Source organism: Vicugna pacos, chromosome 21 (genome assembly GCF_048564905.1).
Source record: "Vicugna pacos chromosome 21, VicPac4, whole genome shotgun sequence".
NCBI classification, from domain to species: Eukaryota; Metazoa; Chordata; class Mammalia; order Artiodactyla; family Camelidae; genus Vicugna; species Vicugna pacos.
The window spans coordinates 14873874-14893800 of NC_133007.1; the positions used below are offsets into that span (position 1 = coordinate 14873874).

Here is a 19927-nt window from a genome sequence, read left to right on the forward strand (position 1 = left end):
GATAAAAGAATTGCTGAGATTGACTTCTTATCCAGATTAGGTTTAAAGAGAATAACATTAAAGAGAAATAAATGTAAACTAAAAAGGGAAGAAAAACTTATTTTATTGAATCCTAAATTTGGAGTTACCCTTCTCTTTTGGATGTATGGTCTCAAATATAAAATATTAAATGTTATTTTAAATAAATAATCAGAAACAAGAGCCTACTTAGGTTACTTTTGAGACATTGTTATTATTGCAGTTGAAGATTTTGTCTGTAGATTTTTCAAGGACAATATACATGCTTGTTTTCTTGCCAGATAATTTTCTAACATCAAACATTTCTGCAAGGGGGTTTTCAGAACATTTATGATCTGTATTTCATGAACAAAATTTTCCAAAACTCATAGTCGATGTTTTTGGTTTTTTGTTTATTGTATTTCCTTTTTAAAAGCTCAGCCCTGGTAACAAAAGTGAGGCTGTATTAACAAATTATGATGTAAACATCCTGAAAGTTTTTAGTATGAGGCCTTATTTAAGAAACCAAGTGATACTCTAAAATATATTTGTTCCTAAAGTGCTATCCACCTATAACTTCTAGTTTATAAGGCTCGATTTTGACGTATTTAAGGAAAAGTTGACATGATTTAATTGCCACCCAGTGCCATTTATAAAGTATACTGTAAAAAGTACATTGTAAAATAAAAGAAACATGGGGGGAAAAAAAACCCTGGGATTAAATTGAAATTTTCAAGCTTCCTGCAGGAATTAAAAAGATACTTCTTTCAGAAGTAGTGGCTACTTGAAGTGATTACTAGCAAAGCTTCAAATTCATTTGTGACGGGCAGCGGTTAACCTACTTATTAAATAAAGCCATATTTGAGGTTTCGAATATATTAGAGTTAATGTAATACTCTGTTCACTTTGAAATTATGCATATTAATTTTTGTTTAATAAGATTGTCAAGTGTTGCAGATGAATTTTTCAAATGAGAAGCCTAAAATAACTTTGAAAGTAGAAAAACAGTGGTTCAGTTGTCATTCATACTCATTTCAGTGATCAAAAAGAATGTGAGGTATGGCCATATTCTTTAACTACATGAGATATATGTATATATGTAGAGGAGCTTTATAAACTGTAAAACACTGTACAAAAATAAGGTCCATTAGTAAAATATCAAATCTTTTTCATTATTTTGGAACCACTCAGAGTCCAATTTAAATACTCCTTTCCTTATATGTGTTTTATAGGATAAACCTATGGTTCCAAAAATTTCTTCTAATGAATTTTATTAGTCCAAATAAACAATGTCTTAACATTGTGCTCATGGAATAGCATTTCATAAATTAAATTAACCTAATGAGGTTGTATGTGGTGCATGATTATTATTTCTTGGGGGGAAAACATGATTCTATTGATTTCTCAGTCTTAATGAGCTGGACTTCGGTGGAAACAGATTGTGACATGCTCTAATGTAAACCTATAATTAGATTAGTGTTTGCTTTTGTAAATTATTTAACATTCAGAGTAGGTGATTATAAATTCAACATGCCTCATAATCTCTCCCAATGTTATGTTGCTTTGCTTCTCCTTTACTTTATTGCCTCTAATTATCCAATATATTCTAATTTTTTTCCTCTGTTATGCCACTATTGTGTAAAATTTGGGGGCCAGAGCAAGTCTTTATATATGATCTTAATGGCCTCAGTGGGTGAATTGTTTTAGGTAAGCATACTTGGGGATAACCAGGAGTTAATGGTTGTATTCTAATAATAGTTAAAAGTACACATTAACAGTTCATTGTTATTTAGACCTCTAAGATGCATGTTTTGTTTAAATAGGTGCAAATGCCATCCAGATGCTTATAAAAGTATTTATTGGTAATATAATGGCCAATCAAAGTACATGTTTAGGTAATGATGTCATGGTGTTATTTAATATTTTACCCTAGAACAGTGTGCAAGAATCTTCATAGTAATCCACATGTTTTCCACCACAGTTGTCCTATTTGGCCCCTCTTTGATCTACATGCTTCTTTTTAGCTGAATGCTGGTAAACGTCCTTTCTGACAGCCCCCTTTGCTCCTGCCTGCCATTATCTGCTGAAGTTCAGAAACCAGAGCATCACTTCAAACAGCAGAGTTAGGGAGTAGCCAGTCAGAAGAGATTCCTGAGGCATGCAAAGTTCTGCCATAATCATTCAAAGATGTTTGGGTAGGGGGGTGGGGTTGGTAGAGGTGTATGTGAATACAGAGAGCTGTGGGGGTTGGCCTCTGGTCACTGGTAAATAAGTGAAGTCAGGTGCCAGAGAGTCTAGACACAGTGATTTCAGTCCTGGGTCTTTGGTATCTGATACTCAATATGGGACTTGTCTGATTGAACACTATTGCCTCTTCACTGCACAGACTGAAGTCCTTTTAGTGCCTTCCTGTTAAATTAGTAAAAGATGACAATGGACATAGTTAAAACAGAGCAAATCTAGTTTTAATATTTCCTAGTTGTCAGTAATTACACTTACTTTTGAAGTGCTATGAGTAGCAATCAAATTAAAGACATAATGTTGCATGGGGAGTTTTAACTAAAGTATTATTTTAAAATGTAAATGCTTTAATTAAAATTGAATTGTTTCTCTTTCTTATTATGAAAAGCTAATTCTATATCATGAAATATTTCATTCTCATTTGGTCCTAATTTCTCATGATTTTCGGTTGTGGGGATTGGATAAGATTTCAAACCATGCATTATTTTTTAAAAAGCTAGCTCCTGATTATTATACCACGGGACTTAACATGGAAATTACAAAAGCAAAGCAAAGCAAAACCTCAGCTTCTAACAAATCACCTGTAATACCATTTTTAAGGGCAAATTTCATACTACGAGGTTAATTTCAAATAAATAGCAACAGATATTTTGCCTTGCTAAGCATTGCTTTGATATAACAAATAGATTTTTGTTATTATAAAAAAGCTTATATCAATATAGCTTTATATTAAAAAGTAGAAGTTTGGAAGAATCTATAGTAGGTGTTTAATTAGAGTATGAAAAACATACTATTATGTATTTACATTAAAGGATTATCACCTACTTTTTTATTAATTTGTAGTTTAATTTTAATTGACAGTTAATATCTAGATAGGTAGCACAATCTGTTAAATGTATATTGAATAAATTAAGATTATTTCATCTTTGCCATAGTCTAGACAGTTATTAAATCCCAGTTTGACTCTCTTTCCTGCATATATCTCTGATGCATCCTTATTATCTATATCCCCACTGCCCTACCTAATCCAGGCAGCCAACATCTTACCTGGACTTTTCCTCTAGCCCTTTGGATGGTTTTGCCACATTTTCTTACCCTATTTCCATCCATACTTGACTTGTTCCAGTTCTTGAAAAGAATGGTGTTTCTCCCGCCTTGTAACCTCTGCACAAGCTATTTTTTTGCTCAGTATGTTCTACTTCCATACAGTATTTTAAATTCCTTAAATGCAAAGGTTTTATCTAATATTTATCCTATATTCTCCGCTGTCCTTGGATATTTACATTCATTGCTGATCATCTAATAATCCATTAAGCATTTATTCATTCTGTTATTCAATAAAGTCTACCATTTCTATGTTGAAAATGTAATTATATTATTTCCAACATACAAACTAAGATAACACATTGTAATAAAATATTGCTTCTGTTTCTTGTGTGTTTTGGGGGGTTTTTTTGAGTAAAATTTGTCCTGTGCTTCTTGCTAGTTAATGAAGATGCTCTTTGAATGTTCAGATGAACGAATAGACTTGGAACTCATTTCTTTCTGCATTAATCTTGCTGCTAACAAAAGGAATGTACAGCTTATCTGTGAAGGTTAGTGCCTTTGAGCTTAATAGATAACCTAGGAATTAATAATTAAAGTAAATACGTAAATCCTATTTTCAGATAGTTTTTTAAATTATCGGTATAATCCTTAAATATAATCCTTAAAAAGACTCAGAAAATTCTTACATCATGAGTAAAACATACTTACCCTTCAGTAATATTTTACAAACCATTTAATCAGTTACCCCAAATTGAAATTTCATTTTTAAAAACATTTTCTATATAAAACAAAACTTTTTATTTGCAAAGCAATCTGCTACAGTGTAAGATGTTACAATACAAATGTATTAGCTATTCATTTTTCTAATATCTTCATAAAATGACTTGTGAATTAGGATATTTTAGAGTCTGCTCAATAGCTTTTTCTTATTTGAAAAGTATGCATGTTCATTTTAAAAAGTACAAATGAGCAAATAGGAAAAAAATTTAAAATTTTACCCTCACTATCCAAAGATAATCAGATAAAACTTTGATACATTGCTTTTGCATATAGTTAATTTAAAAATATATGGTGACTTTTTTTTAAGCTTTTTTAAAGTTAATAATATCTGACTATCATTTTCATGTGACTGAATGCTTTTATAAAATACAATTGCTAATCGCTGCAAAATAATCCATTAAGGGATTTCCCATAGTTTAATCTGCTAGTTTGGATAGTGTATTGCCGCTCCTTTTCTGTTACAAGCAATGCTGCAGCAGTTTTCCTTTCTCTGAATCCTCACATCTCCATTTTATATTCTTAGAATAAATTCCTGGGTGTTCAGTTTTTCTTGGTCAAAAGTTATTTACGTTTTTAAAATTTGTGGTACATATTTTCATACACGAAAGAATACATACTGTGTGTTTCCACTGATGTGAAATTCTAGAAGAGGCAATGCTAATCTGTGTTTAAAAAGCAAAAATAAGGAAAAGAGGAAGAGGAGGAAGAGGAAAAGGAGGAGAAAAGAAGAAAAGTAATTGTATTTGGGGGATAAGTTTGGGAAGGGGCACAAGGGAACTTTCTGGACTAAATGGAAATATTCTATATCTTACTCTGGATATGAATTCATAGGGACATACATTTATTAAAATTAACCAATTTTGTACCCAAGATTTATGCATTTTCTGTGTGTAAACTGGGGTTTTCTTTGAGAACTATAAATTAAAAATCATTAAATTTACATGATCCTTAATTTTATTAGGGGAGTTTTATTTTTGTTACTAGGAAATGGGCTGAAAATGCTCATGAAGAGGGCTCTGAAGTTCAAGGACCCATTGCTGATGAAAATGATTAGAAACATTTCCCAGCATGATGGACCAACTAAAAATTTATTTATTGTAAGTACAGTTTTTGGCTTTCTGTCTATAAAAATAGCCTGAGAATCAAAGCTTTAAAGTGCTACACTTGGAAGTAGAACTCTTACTGAGCTCTTATCAAATATTAACTCATGACCCAAATTGGTCCTTCTGTTATCAACTTCCTTGTAAGTTTAGCTTCCAGAAATCTCAACCTAAGTTTTAATATTCTTTTTCTGTTATTATTCCTATCTCCAACCTTTCTATCCTCACTCTAGTTTTCTTGCCTTAAACCAGTTCACCATAGTCTCCCTTAACATAGTCTCCTCAAGGTTATTAAAACAAGAGAATCACATTTGATACTTTTTCTTCCTATGGGTTAAATTATTTAGATTGATTCTTCTGCAAAAATCATATTTTAAATTTGAAATAAAATTGTTTTATTCAGGATTATGTTGGGGACCTTGCAGCTCAGATCTCTAATGATGAAGAGGAGGAGTTTGTGATCGAATGTCTAGGAACTCTAGCAAATTTGACCATTCCAGACTTAGACTGGGAATTGGTTCTTAAGGAGTACAAGCTGGTTCCGTACCTCAAGGATAAACTAAAACCAGGTCTGTGCTAAATATTTCACTTATGTGTAATCATTAAGTTATTTCTTTACGTTGTAGGGAAGGCTGCTAGAGCAGTGTTTTGCCATGATTATACTAGGTAACACATTTTCTTCCCACACCTCTAGTTCTAGCCCTACTTCTCCTTTCTGTCTCTCAGAAAGGCAGTCACTAGTTCTCCTTTTATATGTATATACTCTTTTCTCTAACAATCTGTTTTCTTAATACTAGTTTCCCTTTCCTATTCTGCCTTCTTCTTTTTTTTTTCCTGCCTTCTTTAGATTACCAGACACCATCCCCCTCTACACATGAGTGCGCACGCACACATAAGGTTCTTTGAAGTATACAAATGACTCTTCTGTTTTCCTTGTTTACTTTGTCATCCATTTGTATTTCCAGACTTATTTCCACTTCTCTGCCGCCTCTTTCACCATAAACTGTCATCAGGGAACATGGAATTTTGGGAAAAGGACAAATTTATAAGCGTGTTAAGGATTCAGAAGAACTGATTTAATAGCTTTCAGTATCTTTTCTGTGACTTGGTTTTGGCAATATAAAAAGGTTTGTATCAGGGCACCTCAATTAAAGCTTTCTGTGATTTGACTTTACTAGGTGCTGCAGAAGATGACCTTGTTTTAGAAGTGGTTATAATGATTGGAACTGTATCTATGGATGACTCTTGTGCTGCATTACTAGCCAAATCTGGGATAATCCCTGCACTCATTGAGTTGCTAAATGGTAAATTACACATTGTTTGTCTTAATTTATTTTTATGCTAATATAGAAACAGCTTATGAGTTTAGATTTTTATATATGGAGTCTACAATCATGAAATATTATTTAATCTTATTGTTTTAGTCATAGCAACTTAAATTGTATATAGTTAAGAAAAACGAATTAAATATACCTTTCCCTGGGATTAGGTAGAGTAAAATCAAATAGCTTTAGGCTGCAAAGTTAAGAATGTTACTGTAAAGTGATTCAGGGCCAGTTTTACACATACTACCCTCCTCTTATCAGCCTTTAACAACTAATATTCTATCATTTCTTCTTTCTTTTGAACTTTCTGTTGGTTAAGTGTACCTCCTATCTTGTGCAAACTCTTTTTTAAATATCGTGATTTCTAATCAGAAAAGTTTTATTTGGAAGCTAACTCTAAGCATATTCCCACCTGGATCCATACATAGTATTGTCCTCCAGACTTTCTGCAGTGAATAAAGTGTTCTCTTTCTGCTCTTCCAACCCATGTGGCAACTGAATACTTGAAATGTGGCTGTTGGGAACGAGAACCTGAATTTTAAATTAAATTTAACTAGCCACAGTAGTTTGTGGCTACAATATTGAACAGTGGAGGCCTAGATAGTCTTCCCCTTACCTTTGCATTGCTCTTAAGGGGGCAGGGTCCATTGCTGTCCACACTGCATACAAAATTTGTCTGAATCTAACAGCGTTCTATTTGGGCCACGTTCTCTAGGACCTTGTGTTAGTCTGCCCAGGCTTCCGTGACAAAATACCACAGACTGGGTGGCTTAAAAACAGAAATATATTTTCTCATAGTTCTGGAAGCTAGGAAGTCTAAGGTCAAGGTGCAGGCAGTTTGATTCTGGTGAGGTCTTTCTTCCTGGCTTGCAGAAGGCCACTTAATGTGTCCTCACATCCTCACATGGCAGAGGAATAGGGTAGGAACTAGCACCCAGAAGTGCTCTGGTGTCCCTTCTTACAAGGTTCATAATCTTATGGGTTCAGAATTCTACCCTTGTTAACTTCATTTAACCCTATCTCCAAATGCAGTCACATTTGGGGTAGGGGCTTCAACATACGAATTTTGGAAGAATGTAATTCAGTTTATAGCAGATATACATTAAAAGTAGCTAGTATAGATGTTAAATATATTAATATGGGAAGCCTAAAAAGACACTAAGTTTTTTCCCATACCAGGTATAATATATATGCATTTTGTTTAATTTTTAATAGCCTTTTTTGACATATACATAAAGAAAAATACACAAATTGTAAGTATTTATAGTACAGTGAATTTTCAAAGTGAGCACCCTTGTGTCGTTCTCACTCATATAAGGAAATAAAATATTCCCAGTACCCAGAAGTCCTTCTTCTGCTACCTCCCAGTCATCTCCACCTTCTCCAAAGTGGTTTCTGTTCTTTCTTTTATCACCATAGATTAACTTTGCTTGGTTTTCATCTTTTTGTAAATAGATTCTTGTTTCTTTTGCCCTATATTATAAATGTGAGATTCATCTATGTTGTGTACAGAAGTATGTTTTTTATTGCTGTGTAAATATACCGCTGTTTTTCCTTTCTGCTATTGATTGATAGTAGGGTGGTGGTTTTTATTTGTTTTTTAAGGGAGTAGGGCTATTATAAATAATGCTCCTATGAACATTCTTAAACCTTTCATTTACTGAACATATTTACTCATTTCTATTAGACACATACGTAGGAGCAGAATTGCTGGGTCACAGAGTATGCATGTATGTGGCTTTAGAAATAATTCCAATCTGTTTTCCAAAGTAGCTGTGGCAATTTTTAGTCCTACCAGCAATGTGCAAAAGTTCCAGCTATTCTGCATCACCAGCATATCTGGACATCCAGTCTGTTCAACTGTAGCCTGGTGGTATCTCATTTGTGGTTTTAACTTGCCTCTCTCTAATAATTAAATTAAATACCTGTTTGTGTGTATTGGCCTTTAGGTATGGCTAATAACATGAAGTGCCTATTTGAAGCCTTTGTCCATTTTTCTCTCCTGAATCTTTAAAAGTTTAATTTGTAAATTCTTTAACATAATGCATTTTAAAGATAATTATCATCTAAAGATAATTCCTCCATGTTTGAAGTATTTCTACAAATAGTATATATGTATTTGCTTTGGTAACCAGGAGTTTTCAAGTTAGAATAATTAAGACTAGGTGGTTAGTAGGTGAACATAAAGACAATGTAGTTGGCAGAATCAGATTGAGGATTATGTGGTGAGCTAGAGAAAGTTGAAACCAAATGACCTGTGTCCTTGAATTGCTGTCCCACATTGTTTATGACTGAGAGAGCTGAAATAAAGCAAGCCGACAGCCAGCCCAGTATTTTACAGTATTCTGTTGTTCTCTGATATGTGGTTATCACAGACAGAGGCTGTATACTACTCTTCTTAAGAAATATATGAATTTTCAAGATTAAAACCCTTGGGGTTAAGTGAGGAACAATTTATACTGAGAGAGTAATGAATAAAATTTTAGCCCAGGTGGTATGAGAGAGTGATACTTTGGCAAGTTAGTGAAGGAATTTATTTGGAACAAATGGACTTTGAGGGACCCACAATTTATTCTACCCAACTAGTTGGATGTTCTGTTAACCCTTAAATCTCTTACCAGATAGCACTGAACTGTTGCCAAGAGTTGATAGCAAACTATTAGTAGACAAAATTTCATAACCAGTACCTAAAAATTCAATTTCTGTAAGTATTTGCTTTTGCCATTACAAATTTTAATCAGTGGTCATCAGCTATTCTGTTAAAGTATTCTTTGTATGATAATAAACGTTTCTTAATTAGCTCGTATGATTACATAACATTCATTTCTTCTAGTATAATTAATTAGTTTGAAACTAAAATTACCTTATTATTACATGCCAATAAGTAGATTTTAATTTTGTTAACATTATTCAACAAAGGAAAAACCTGTTTATAACAGTCTAATTTCTACCAAAACCTTAGAATTTAGAAGGTGTGATTTTCTTTTAAAGAACTGTTTTTCTCATGTGAGGTCAACATTATAGAAACAAAAAAGTACCAGATTTATCTCACAAATTAGAATTATTTGAACAATTTTTATGAGGGACCAAAAAATAAATAAATAAATAAAAGAACCGCAGTGGTGGTAAGTATTGCCATTTTACGTTAGGGACTTAGAAGTTAATCAGTTCTTTATACTTGGTGGCAAAATACAGTGGAAATTACAGAAAAGCACTGTTACTATTCTCTTAAACCAGTTTTGTTTCTCAGTTCTTCAAATAGAACCTTTTGAGATGAACAATCTCAAATGTTCTGGTTTAAACTCAGAGATGATGTAATTTCTCTTTTCAAACTATTATTTTTTATTTTGCATTTCAATGTAATTTAACCTATTAAGTTTAACCATAACCAAATTTACTTAAAACTTCTGAAAATATATTATGAAAGTTATTCACCGATCATCATCATGTAATTTATGAAAAACACCTAAGACATAAGTGATATATGCCACTCAGATGTTATAAAGAATTTAAACTAATTGTTCTTTACCTGTCTCCTTGTCCCTTTTAGGTTTTTCATTCTCTATTATTATTCTCAGTGTTTTTTGATTTGGTATATAAGCAGAGTATCCTTTTATTTGAAGTTTTCTATTCCCTTTCAGCTCAACAAGAAGATGACGAATTTGTGTGTCAGATAATTTATGTCTTCTACCAAATGGTTTTCCACCAAGCCACAAGAGATGTCATAATCAAGGAAACACGTATCCTTTCAATGTTTACCGTAGATAATGACATTTCACATATTCATAAAAGATGCATCTTTAGGTATTTTTTCTTGCAAATGTTCAAATATTGTAGAAAATACCAAGCTCTGAAATAAATTTAGAGGGCAAGCTATTTTTCACAGAATCTGTTTACCCCAAATCAGTATACAGGTAGAACATTTTGCTTATCAAGCTATGATTCCTAAGAAACTTAACAAATATATCATAACTTCCTTCTCCATTAACATAACTTAAATATCAGAAGTTCCTAAGACTATCTGTAGTCCTTTTTTAATCTTACCTTATCTATCCACTGTACATGGGAAAACATATCTACTGTTCCCATGACACCAGCTACCAGCTATATGCTAAGTATATGGCATCTTCAAAACCTCCTTCTTGAGCACCAGGCATTCCTTGCTAACTGCCACATGGATGTCTTCCATCTGCCTAAAGGGACGTAGTATGGCGTAGCCTAAAAAGCCTTATAATTCAGTAGCCTAATTTTAAATTATCTTTTACCACTTACCACCTGCAGGACCTTGGATAATTTACATAACCTCCTTGAGCATACACTCTTGCATCTATAAAATGGCCATAAATTTATTAAAATAAAAAGACCTTCTACATTATAAGATTGCTATCAGTACTAATGCTGTCCGTCTTAATGGATTTAAGGCATCTATAATCGCTCCCAACATGCAAAGATACTCAGAAAGTGGTATTTTATCATTATTGTATCCAAAAGGATACTTGATGTTGCCAGCATCCACCCTTGAAAAAGTCTACCTTCTGTACTGGTGGTGCATAGTAACAGTATCATTCACCCAGTCCTCTAGCTGGAAATTTTGTGTCTGCTATCTCTTTTACTATACGTAATTAATTACCACTTATTCTGCAAACATTTATCAATTCTGACCATCTAACATACTTTTTAAAGTGCTGAATGTATAAAAAATCTGTCCCTGTATTCAGGGAGTTTATAGTCTAATTAGAAAGCTAGACAAGTAAATCAATATAAAATTAAAATCCAGTGTGATATATGTCATGATGGTATGTGCACAGAAGATATGTATGACCAAGTCTGAAGATGTCATGAAAGGCTGGCAGTGGACGTGGCATCTAAGCTGAATCTTTGTGTGTTTTTTAGTTGTGGTTATCTGCTTATTTGTATATCAAAAAAATTTTTTTGCTTTTGAACACTGCATGAAGTCATTCATTACCCATGTGAAAAATCTAAATTCTTTTCCTTCCCGTATATAGCTCTTCATAACCTGTGACCTTAACCTATCTTTCCAAATTTCCCCTTTAACCCTACAATACACAGTTTCTCTTAGCAGACCAAGCTTCTCATTTATCAGACACTACCCTCCTTGTCATACTTACTGCCTCTTTGTATGCCTCGCCAACCTCAAATGCATTGTTCTCCCTTTTTTTCCCTTACAGTCTCCAAGCCATCAAAGATAAGTTTATAAGCCTTTGTCTCAGTTAAACCTTTCTAATCTTGTGCCTACCCTTTACCAGTGGGAGTAATGTCTTTATTTTCACCTCTAATAAAGTACTTAAATTATGTATCCATTTGCCTGTCTTTACCAAAAAACTTTGAGCTCCTCTAGCTCAAGGACTGGCTTTGTTTTCCTCATCTTTATCTATACCCAGAACTTAACACAGTACCTGACATGTGGTTAGATCTAGTTTAGTCAATAAATTCATGTACGTATATGGTTAATGTTCTTTAAAATTAACACCTTGGGAGACTTTTTCTTTTTCACGATAATGGATCATTGCTCAAAACACTTTGAACCTCCTTTGGTGTTACATTCAAAGCCTATAACACATGCTTTAAGTATTATCTTTGGAGGAAGTTTTCCTTGCTTTTGAGGACAAGTTTAATTTCTGGAACCATATAAAGTCTCCAGGAGTCAAGTCTGATAAATAGCAAGTCTAATTGAGAAATGTTCATTTTTATATGGGCTGTCAAATACTCTTTCACTTTAACAGCTATTCTAGAGAACTCTTTTTTATCATAAAGTAATAAATATTTTTAAAATGTGGCTTATAAACTGACTCTGCCAGGAAGATAAATTCCAAATACGCTTTTGAGCAGTGTTAACATCATTGGAATAAATTAACTTTTCTCAGCTGTGCCCCATGGAATATATTCCTTTAGTATTAATAGTTGCTTAATGAAAAAAGGTTCTATGATAAATGAGTTTTGGAAACAGTAAGTTAAACAGGTTTTCTTGCTACAGAGTCTTCTTGGAGCCTTTAATATGCTTTTCTAGGTTGAGAATCTCTAAAAGAATATTTTATAGAGAGAAGATTTATATAACTACAGAAGATACTATAAGAAACATATATTAGAAAACATTAAAGTGACAGTATAGTTTTTCATAGGTAACTTCTTTTAAAGACAACCCCTTGCTTATGTGTCATCTCATTGTGTTTTTTCCTGAAGACTAAGGAAGAATTAAGTGTTTAAAGTACTTACCAAGTGCCTTGCACATAGTCTCTGTTCTGGTCTGTCTGTTTAGAGTACTCTCAGTACTTTATTGTCAGAGCTCACACTGTTAAGACTACTTCTACTTGATTTTTCTTCTTTATGTAACTTCCTTTTCATTTTCTCCCAAGTTCCATTTTTGCTAAGCCATTGAATCTAAAGCCGATACTTTTTAAATAGTTATTTTGAAGAATATAACATGTTGATAATGGTGAGAATGGGAGATAAAGATATGCTGAATTAAAATTTTTACAAAAGCATCAAAGAATACTATGTAGATCTGATGCTTTCATCCGTGTCTTAAGATTGGATAAGATTGCTAAAGTACTTTTGCCCGATGTTTTGGTGTTCAGAAATCAGAGTTTTTGTTGATATCAGTAACATTTAAATATGCCTTATATTTTGTCATATAATATAAAATTATTATTAAAATATTTCACCATAATTTTAAGTATTTTATTGTGATTTTCTTTATGAAACCAGTATATTGAAATATTTTAAGTAAGATTTATTAGGTAGGAAATCATTCTTTTTTCCCATTATTTCTTAAGTTAGAAAATTTGGTCGACATTACTTGATACAATTTTTAGAGAATGAAAGAAACTTGACTTTTGAAATGGCTGGTGTAGACTTATTTTAGGTAAATGTGATTTTATAGTAAGATGTTTTAAATATTAAAAATGGCTCTCAGCACAACTCAGGAATTGAGAACCTTAGCTATTATAATAATTAATTTTCGTATAATCTGAACCATTGCAGCATGGGAAATAAAAACAACCCAAATTTGACTAGGTCTTTTGGATTCCCCCTGAGAATTTCTAAGATTTTCCTAAGAATTTTATTTTCAACTTATCCTTACGAAAACTGTGGGTAGTGTGTAGAGCTGGTCTTATTTACTTATTAAATAAAAATTTATTGAGCACTCAGAGCTGGGGATACCATGGGGAACAAAATAGACCAAATCCCAACCCTAATGGAATTTATATTTCAGTGGAGAAAAGAGGCAATGAACACCATATCCCTTACAGATTTTTCTGAAAATGAGTTTTAGAATACACACGGATACATTATTCTGTATATTTTTTCTGCATTTTAAATACAACCCTTTATTTCTGAAAAAAATATAGTAAGTAGCACTGATAAATAGAAGATCTGGATTAGCCTCTGGTTTGCTACTTGCTATGAAACTTGATAGACTTTTTTTTCAGAATTATAATCAGTGCTACAAATATGTCATTTGCTTTTACTCATGTGCTAGAGTTTCTTGGTAGATACTTGCGGCCTCTGTTTCAAATAGTTTTAACCAAGACGAACTATAAGTTTTGGAGATCATAACTTTCTCTTTCTTTACTGCCTCTTTTAAATTCATTGAGAGTTTTTTTTTAATTGATTTGAGTTCCCTTTATTCTTTATTTATTCTTCCCTTTCCCCCACTTGTTATTTATACATTCCATTTCATTTCATTTGTGTTAGACTTAAATTTCAACATGCATTCTCACCAAGTTCTGAGAATTTCTCTTCTGCTTGTAATTCTGTCTCTTCATCATCCATGTTATTTGTTGCTATCTACTGTAATAATTTCACCTCATTTTTATAACAAAATTTTGATAATGTCTTAAAATTACTGTTTTAATTATTTCCTTTTAAAAACTAGTGCTTATTTAGGATTTATAGTATGTTCATACATTTCCTCATTTACTATTTTTTCTTGAATTCCATTCTCGTATTTCTCTGCATTGGTTTTCTTCCATAATTGATTACATTCTTTTATATTGCTTAGTGGACATCTATGAATAATAAAATATATCTGTATCTGAAAATAACTAGTTTATCCTCTTGAATAATAATTTGCAGAATATGGAATTCTAGATTACCAGTTATTTCCCTCAGCAATTTTAAGGTATTTTTCCATCTTGAATTGCTGCCAGTGGAAGTCCATAGTCTAAAAGTCTGATGACAATTTACTTTTTCCCTTGTAAGTGACTCGATTATTTTGCTAGGAAAAGGATGTTTCTGGGTTTGTTTGTTTTTTTAAGTCAAGCAGTTGTATTAGAATTTGACTGGTATTCATCATCTTTGGTTGATTTTTCCAAGTATGCTCTTTTGGTATATAGTTTTATCTTTCTAATTTTAGGGACGTTTTCTTGAATTATAATTTTTAGTATTTGTTCTATTTGGTTGTTTTGGTTGACTTCTTTAGAATTTCTAGGATTGTATCTTCTTTGCCTGTCTTTAATATCTGTCATTTTCTAATCTTTTTATCTCTTTTATTTTTTAATTTTACTGATTTTCCTCTTTTTACCTTCTTTTTAGCCTAGAGTTTTATCTGTAGTTTTTATTTATTCTTACATTACTATAAATTTATTTTTTGTATATCTGAAATTATTTTTACTTTTATTTGTGGTTATTTCCTGAATTATTTCTCTGGGTTTTCTAATTCTGATTCATATTGTTCTTTCATACATATCTGTTGTTTTCTTACATTTTTGTCTCTTTTTGAAATATTAGGTTGCATACTTTCATCTTTCATGTGAAAATGTCTTGTTTTCTCTTATAACCATATATGAGATTTGACTGTGATTCTTTTCTGTTGCTGTGTGAAATTTTTTACGTGTGAATCTTTGCGTGATACTAATTTTTCTGAACTTTTAGGAGGGCCAGGTCACTCAGGAAAGCTTTCATAGCTACACAACTCTAGAGCTCCCTCTTCAGTTATTTTGATAGTTTTCATGTTTACAAAAATACGGCCTTGTACATTCTGAGATTTACTGGCTCTGTTTTCCTTGCCCATTTTTGTCTAATCTTTTTCCTTTCTTATCCCTGTTATCCCTGTTTTTTTAATGAAATGTTAAATGTTCTTTGTCATCTTACATTAATGATTTTATTTTAAAATTTGAAATTGCATTTCAGGGTAACATTTGAATTTAGAGAAATGCGGGATTCCCTTGTATGATTTAATAGCCTCAATCTCAAACAGTTTGTATCTTTAACCACTTTTTATTTAGAGGCTCCAGCATATCTCATAGATCTGATGCATGATAAAAATAATGAAATCCGAAAAGTCTGTGATAATACATTAGACATTATAGCGGTAAGTAATTTTTCTTCCTTTACAAAGTATAGTCTTTATTTGGAGGGGAAAAAGACATTGTATACCTGTTTAGAACTTTGCATTCAGTATAAAAAAATTTTTGTATTTTGGTAAAGCTCAGAAAATACAGTGATGTTAAATTCACTTTTTAAACATTCTTAATACTTTTGGCTTTCAACTTTTAAGTATAGGCTTCTTACTCAGACAGGTTTTATACATAGTCATATCGCAGGTGCAAGGGCCAAATCCAGGCAGAAGACTATGGTGGGCAGCAAGATTTCTGAAGAAAATATTTAGTATAAAATATGAATATATTTGTTAAAAGATAAAATTATCATTCTCAGTTACTTCTAATCTCTGAGTTCAAGTCTCTCATCTTAAGCAGGAGTTATCCCCACCCCTGTGTCTTCTGTCCTGTTGTCTTTCTTTCTAGGATCAACATTTTGAAAAAAATGTCTACATATTACTTCCTTCATTTCTTCACTTCCCCATCCTTTCTACCTATGTCAGTTCTGACTTCTGCCTCCATTACTACATTGGAATAGTGCTTATTAAAGTCACCCTGATCTTCATTTTTCTAAATCCAGTGAGCATTTTTCGTCTCCATTTTACTTTGTTGATCCTGCACTCTTTGCAGGAACTTGTAAATCATGGTCAGAAGTAAAATGTAAAAGCACAAAGAAAATTACTGTAAATTATTAAATTCATGAAGAACCTTCTTAATATGAGGGCTTCCAAGAAGAAGAATCAGCAAAATGAAACTGGTGATATATATGGTTTCCTAAGATGCTGTCTGATCATGTGAGTTAGAAAAAAAAAATTGACCGAGTCATTTGGCGGTTCACCTAATCTCCATATAGCTCTCTACACTGAACTCAACAAAGTAAATATTTGATATGGTGCCAAGTAATTTTGGGTTGTTTCATTCCATGCTTTGAAAAACTTCAGTCTGAAATGATATTTAGAAATACTAGACTTATTAAGCTGAGAATATTTCACGGTATTCACATGTGAAATATTTGTGTGATCTGGAAGCCTTGTGCTGTGCCACTCAGCTGAGTCACACTCATAGCTCAGTTTCTTAGAAGAGAGGAAGGAGTCCAACAAAGAGCACCAGGCTCTAGAAACGTCCCATGTTCTGCTGGAAGAATGTTTCTTTACCTTTTGCTATTATACACCTCTAAGATTCAAGGCCCTCGCTCAGTTCTAGCTTGCTAGCTGCACCACCAGGAGCAACTTCTTCCTAAAACATTTTTCTCCTCTTCTCAGTGAGTAAGGGTTCTGGTCTTAGACTCAACTTTTGACCTCTGTGAAGTGGCAACTTGGTCCGATAAGAGTATTGCATTTAGAATACAGCTGATTCCTATTCTCTCACTTGCTGAGGACTCTCAGGCACTTTATTTACCTTTTTGAGGCTTTAGTTTACAGTGACACTTCTGAGAACTAAAGAGTTACTGTAAAGGTTAGAGAAAATATATATGAAGCATCTTCCACATGATGGTCACTAAATATATTTTATTCAAACTAAACCAAAATTCACACCTAGTTAAGAAATGTATATATAGATTAAGTATCTATTTCCTTTCCTCAGTACAGTTAATTATTTATGTTATTTTTTGTTCAAATCTAAAAAGTTTTAATTTTTAAAATGATAGGGGAAGATAATCTGTTCACTGTTTGGATTTTAACTATGGAAATTTATTTGGAGCATGTATTTTTGCCAGACATGTATCTATTTTTAGTTTTCTTAAGATTGTCCTGCAAAATGGCAGATTTGGCATTTTAAGACTTCATGTCAGAGCAGTTAACTAAATAGGGCAATTTACTGAAAGGTCTCCATTAGGACAGTGAGAATAGGAAGCTACCTTTGCTAGAGCAGAAGTGCCTCATGTGTTAAATGACCCATATTCTGAATCTGTGGTCACTTACTTGAATTTATCAGCTAACCAAAGTTATATTCTACCTTGCTGCACCTCCTTATTGGGGAGAAATTTGAGAAGTGGGCCATTTTAATGCACCAGTGGAAAGACAGCTTCTCAGCTTCACTTACAATATAGCTGCCAGTCTTTGGTTCTTTGAGCTCAGACTCTAAATTATTGATCATGACTCAGGGTGTTCTCTGCTTGTCCCAAATCTTTTTCAAGAGTAAAATGAGGAAATTGACTTAATTTGAAACAGGAGAAACTTTGATTAGACATAGCAAACATGATGAAACACTAGAAATAGGCTGTCAAGGAAGAATTTGAAGTCTGTCCAGTTAGCAGTAGTAATAGCTAAATAACCAACTTTTAAAAATAGTTTGTTAGAAACCTGCCTGGAATGGAAGTTGATGATCTCTTAAAATTCTTTTTACCTCTAGATTTTGATTTCTGAGTATTCTCACCGTGGCTATGTTCTATAATAATAAAAAAATCCAAAAAATTATGGGAAGAGTGGGATTATTTGTAGCTTAAGGCAATTTATCTTTAAGACAATAAATATCTTTCACTCAAGACAAGGAACATGAAAAAATACTAAGATAATTAGATGCCTTGCAAGCCTTAGGGAAATATGCCTTCTGCAGTAAAGTATTTGTCTCCCAAATTATGGAAATATTACATCAGCGATAGGAATATTTAATGTATTCGATCCCAAGCCCTCAGTTGGTGAATTGAAACAGATCGGTGTTCACAGTACGCTTTGTACCACAGAGGGTTACATGTTTGGTGATGCGGTCTCTGTGGCCTCATCAGCAAGTTGTCGTCTGTCTGACTGGGCCTTACAGGGAGCTTTGGGATGCAGGGAATGGGGTAGCTGCAGAGAGGAACAGGGAGGCAAGGAGAAGGAGCTTATTATATTAGCTTCTCGATCTTCCAAGGGAATTATACAGCAGTTGAACATTGCCTTTTCTCTTCCAAGCCTTGGGCATCATCAAGGGACGATCAGAACTCTCTACACATAGACAGCTTATAAAAACCCAGTTAGATTCTTATCCTTCGGTCCCTCTTTAACTTTGTATGAAGTATCTGAGAACCTCATAAGTTGTTCCCCAACTAGTAACCAGTTTCATCCCCTGACATGACTGGGTTGTCAGATACTTGATTCATGTTTATTAAGCATATACTGTGTTCCAGACACTAAGATAGACACTGGGAATAAAAAAACAAAAACACAAAGTTGCTAAAATATAAAAGTTTATAATCTAGACACCAGGATACTGTCGTGTAGACATGCAGTGGCCTTCCAGGATCAGTACTATGACATGGTCCTATCAGAAGGTGTCCTGTACTAACATCACTTTGTATCTACAGGTGTTTGTGGAACAGGGAGTGTACCTAGGTTCTCTGTTAAAAGGTCTGTTATCATTCTAGCAAGCCACAGACCTGCATGTGATGTGGTACTAACACAGGGTTTGTGTCACTGGGATTTTAAACAGCAGCCTTTTCTCTTTTAGTAACTCTAATTTTGATCATTCGCAAATTGTGTGTATTATAGTCTGGAATTATTTTAAACTTGGAAAACAAGGTGCTATCTTTATTCTAGAATAGGCACAGTTATATTTAATAAGACTTATGTATTGAAATGAGATAAACTAATACAGATTTATAGACATCGGTTGTTTTGGTCCCCACAAAAATTACCAGGGAAAGCCTCTGTCAGGCAGAAAAACTGGGTGTATTAAAAACTTGCCAGCAAGGGAGAACACTTTAAAAAAAAAGTCTCATAACATCTTAAAAAGGAAGTTACAGAGAAAGTTTCATAAGGTTAGGATGGTTTGGATTAGGGTTAGCATTAGAACTCAGGTTTTTTCAGGACAGGCTTTGAAAAACATGGAATGGGTAGAAATTGATAAAATGGGTAGACAGTAGTCACTTTTAAATGGCTTGCGGGTCAGGTATGGGTACAGAGCAAGGATTTTCAAGTGAGTTGTTGACAGAAACTTCTAAAAAGTTCTTTCCAGAGCTGGTGAGGTTGGTTCTCGCTTGTTTTACAGTCTCAGTAAATTTTCATTTCTCAGATTCATAAGTTAGATGTTTATTTCTCAATTCCATACAGTCCAATTGGATTTAATGAGGTAAGTTTGGTTGGCCCTCTTTTGGAGTTCATTTTTATATTGCATAAAC

The 19927-nt window shown here is 33.1% G+C and overlaps 1 protein-coding gene across 4 annotated transcripts in view; it reads left to right on the top strand.

Moving 5' to 3' along the window:
- Positions 1-19927, top strand: part of KIFAP3 (kinesin associated protein 3) — a 136764-nt gene that overhangs the window by 79233 nt on the left and 37604 nt on the right. For all 4 annotated transcript variants that reach the window (XR_012062720.1, XM_072946142.1, XM_072946141.1 and 1 more), the window contains 6 exons: positions 3725-3833; positions 5050-5162; positions 5569-5734; positions 6344-6469; positions 10132-10230; positions 15739-15824. Coding sequence is in view for 3 of the 4 variants with exons in the window: in XM_072946142.1 (XP_072802243.1) it covers positions 3725-3833; positions 5050-5162; positions 5569-5734; positions 6344-6469; positions 10132-10230; positions 15739-15824 (699 nt within the window). In the remaining variant the exon portion in view is untranslated. The remainder of the gene's footprint in view (positions 1-3724; positions 3834-5049; positions 5163-5568; positions 5735-6343; positions 6470-10131; positions 10231-15738; positions 15825-19927) is intronic.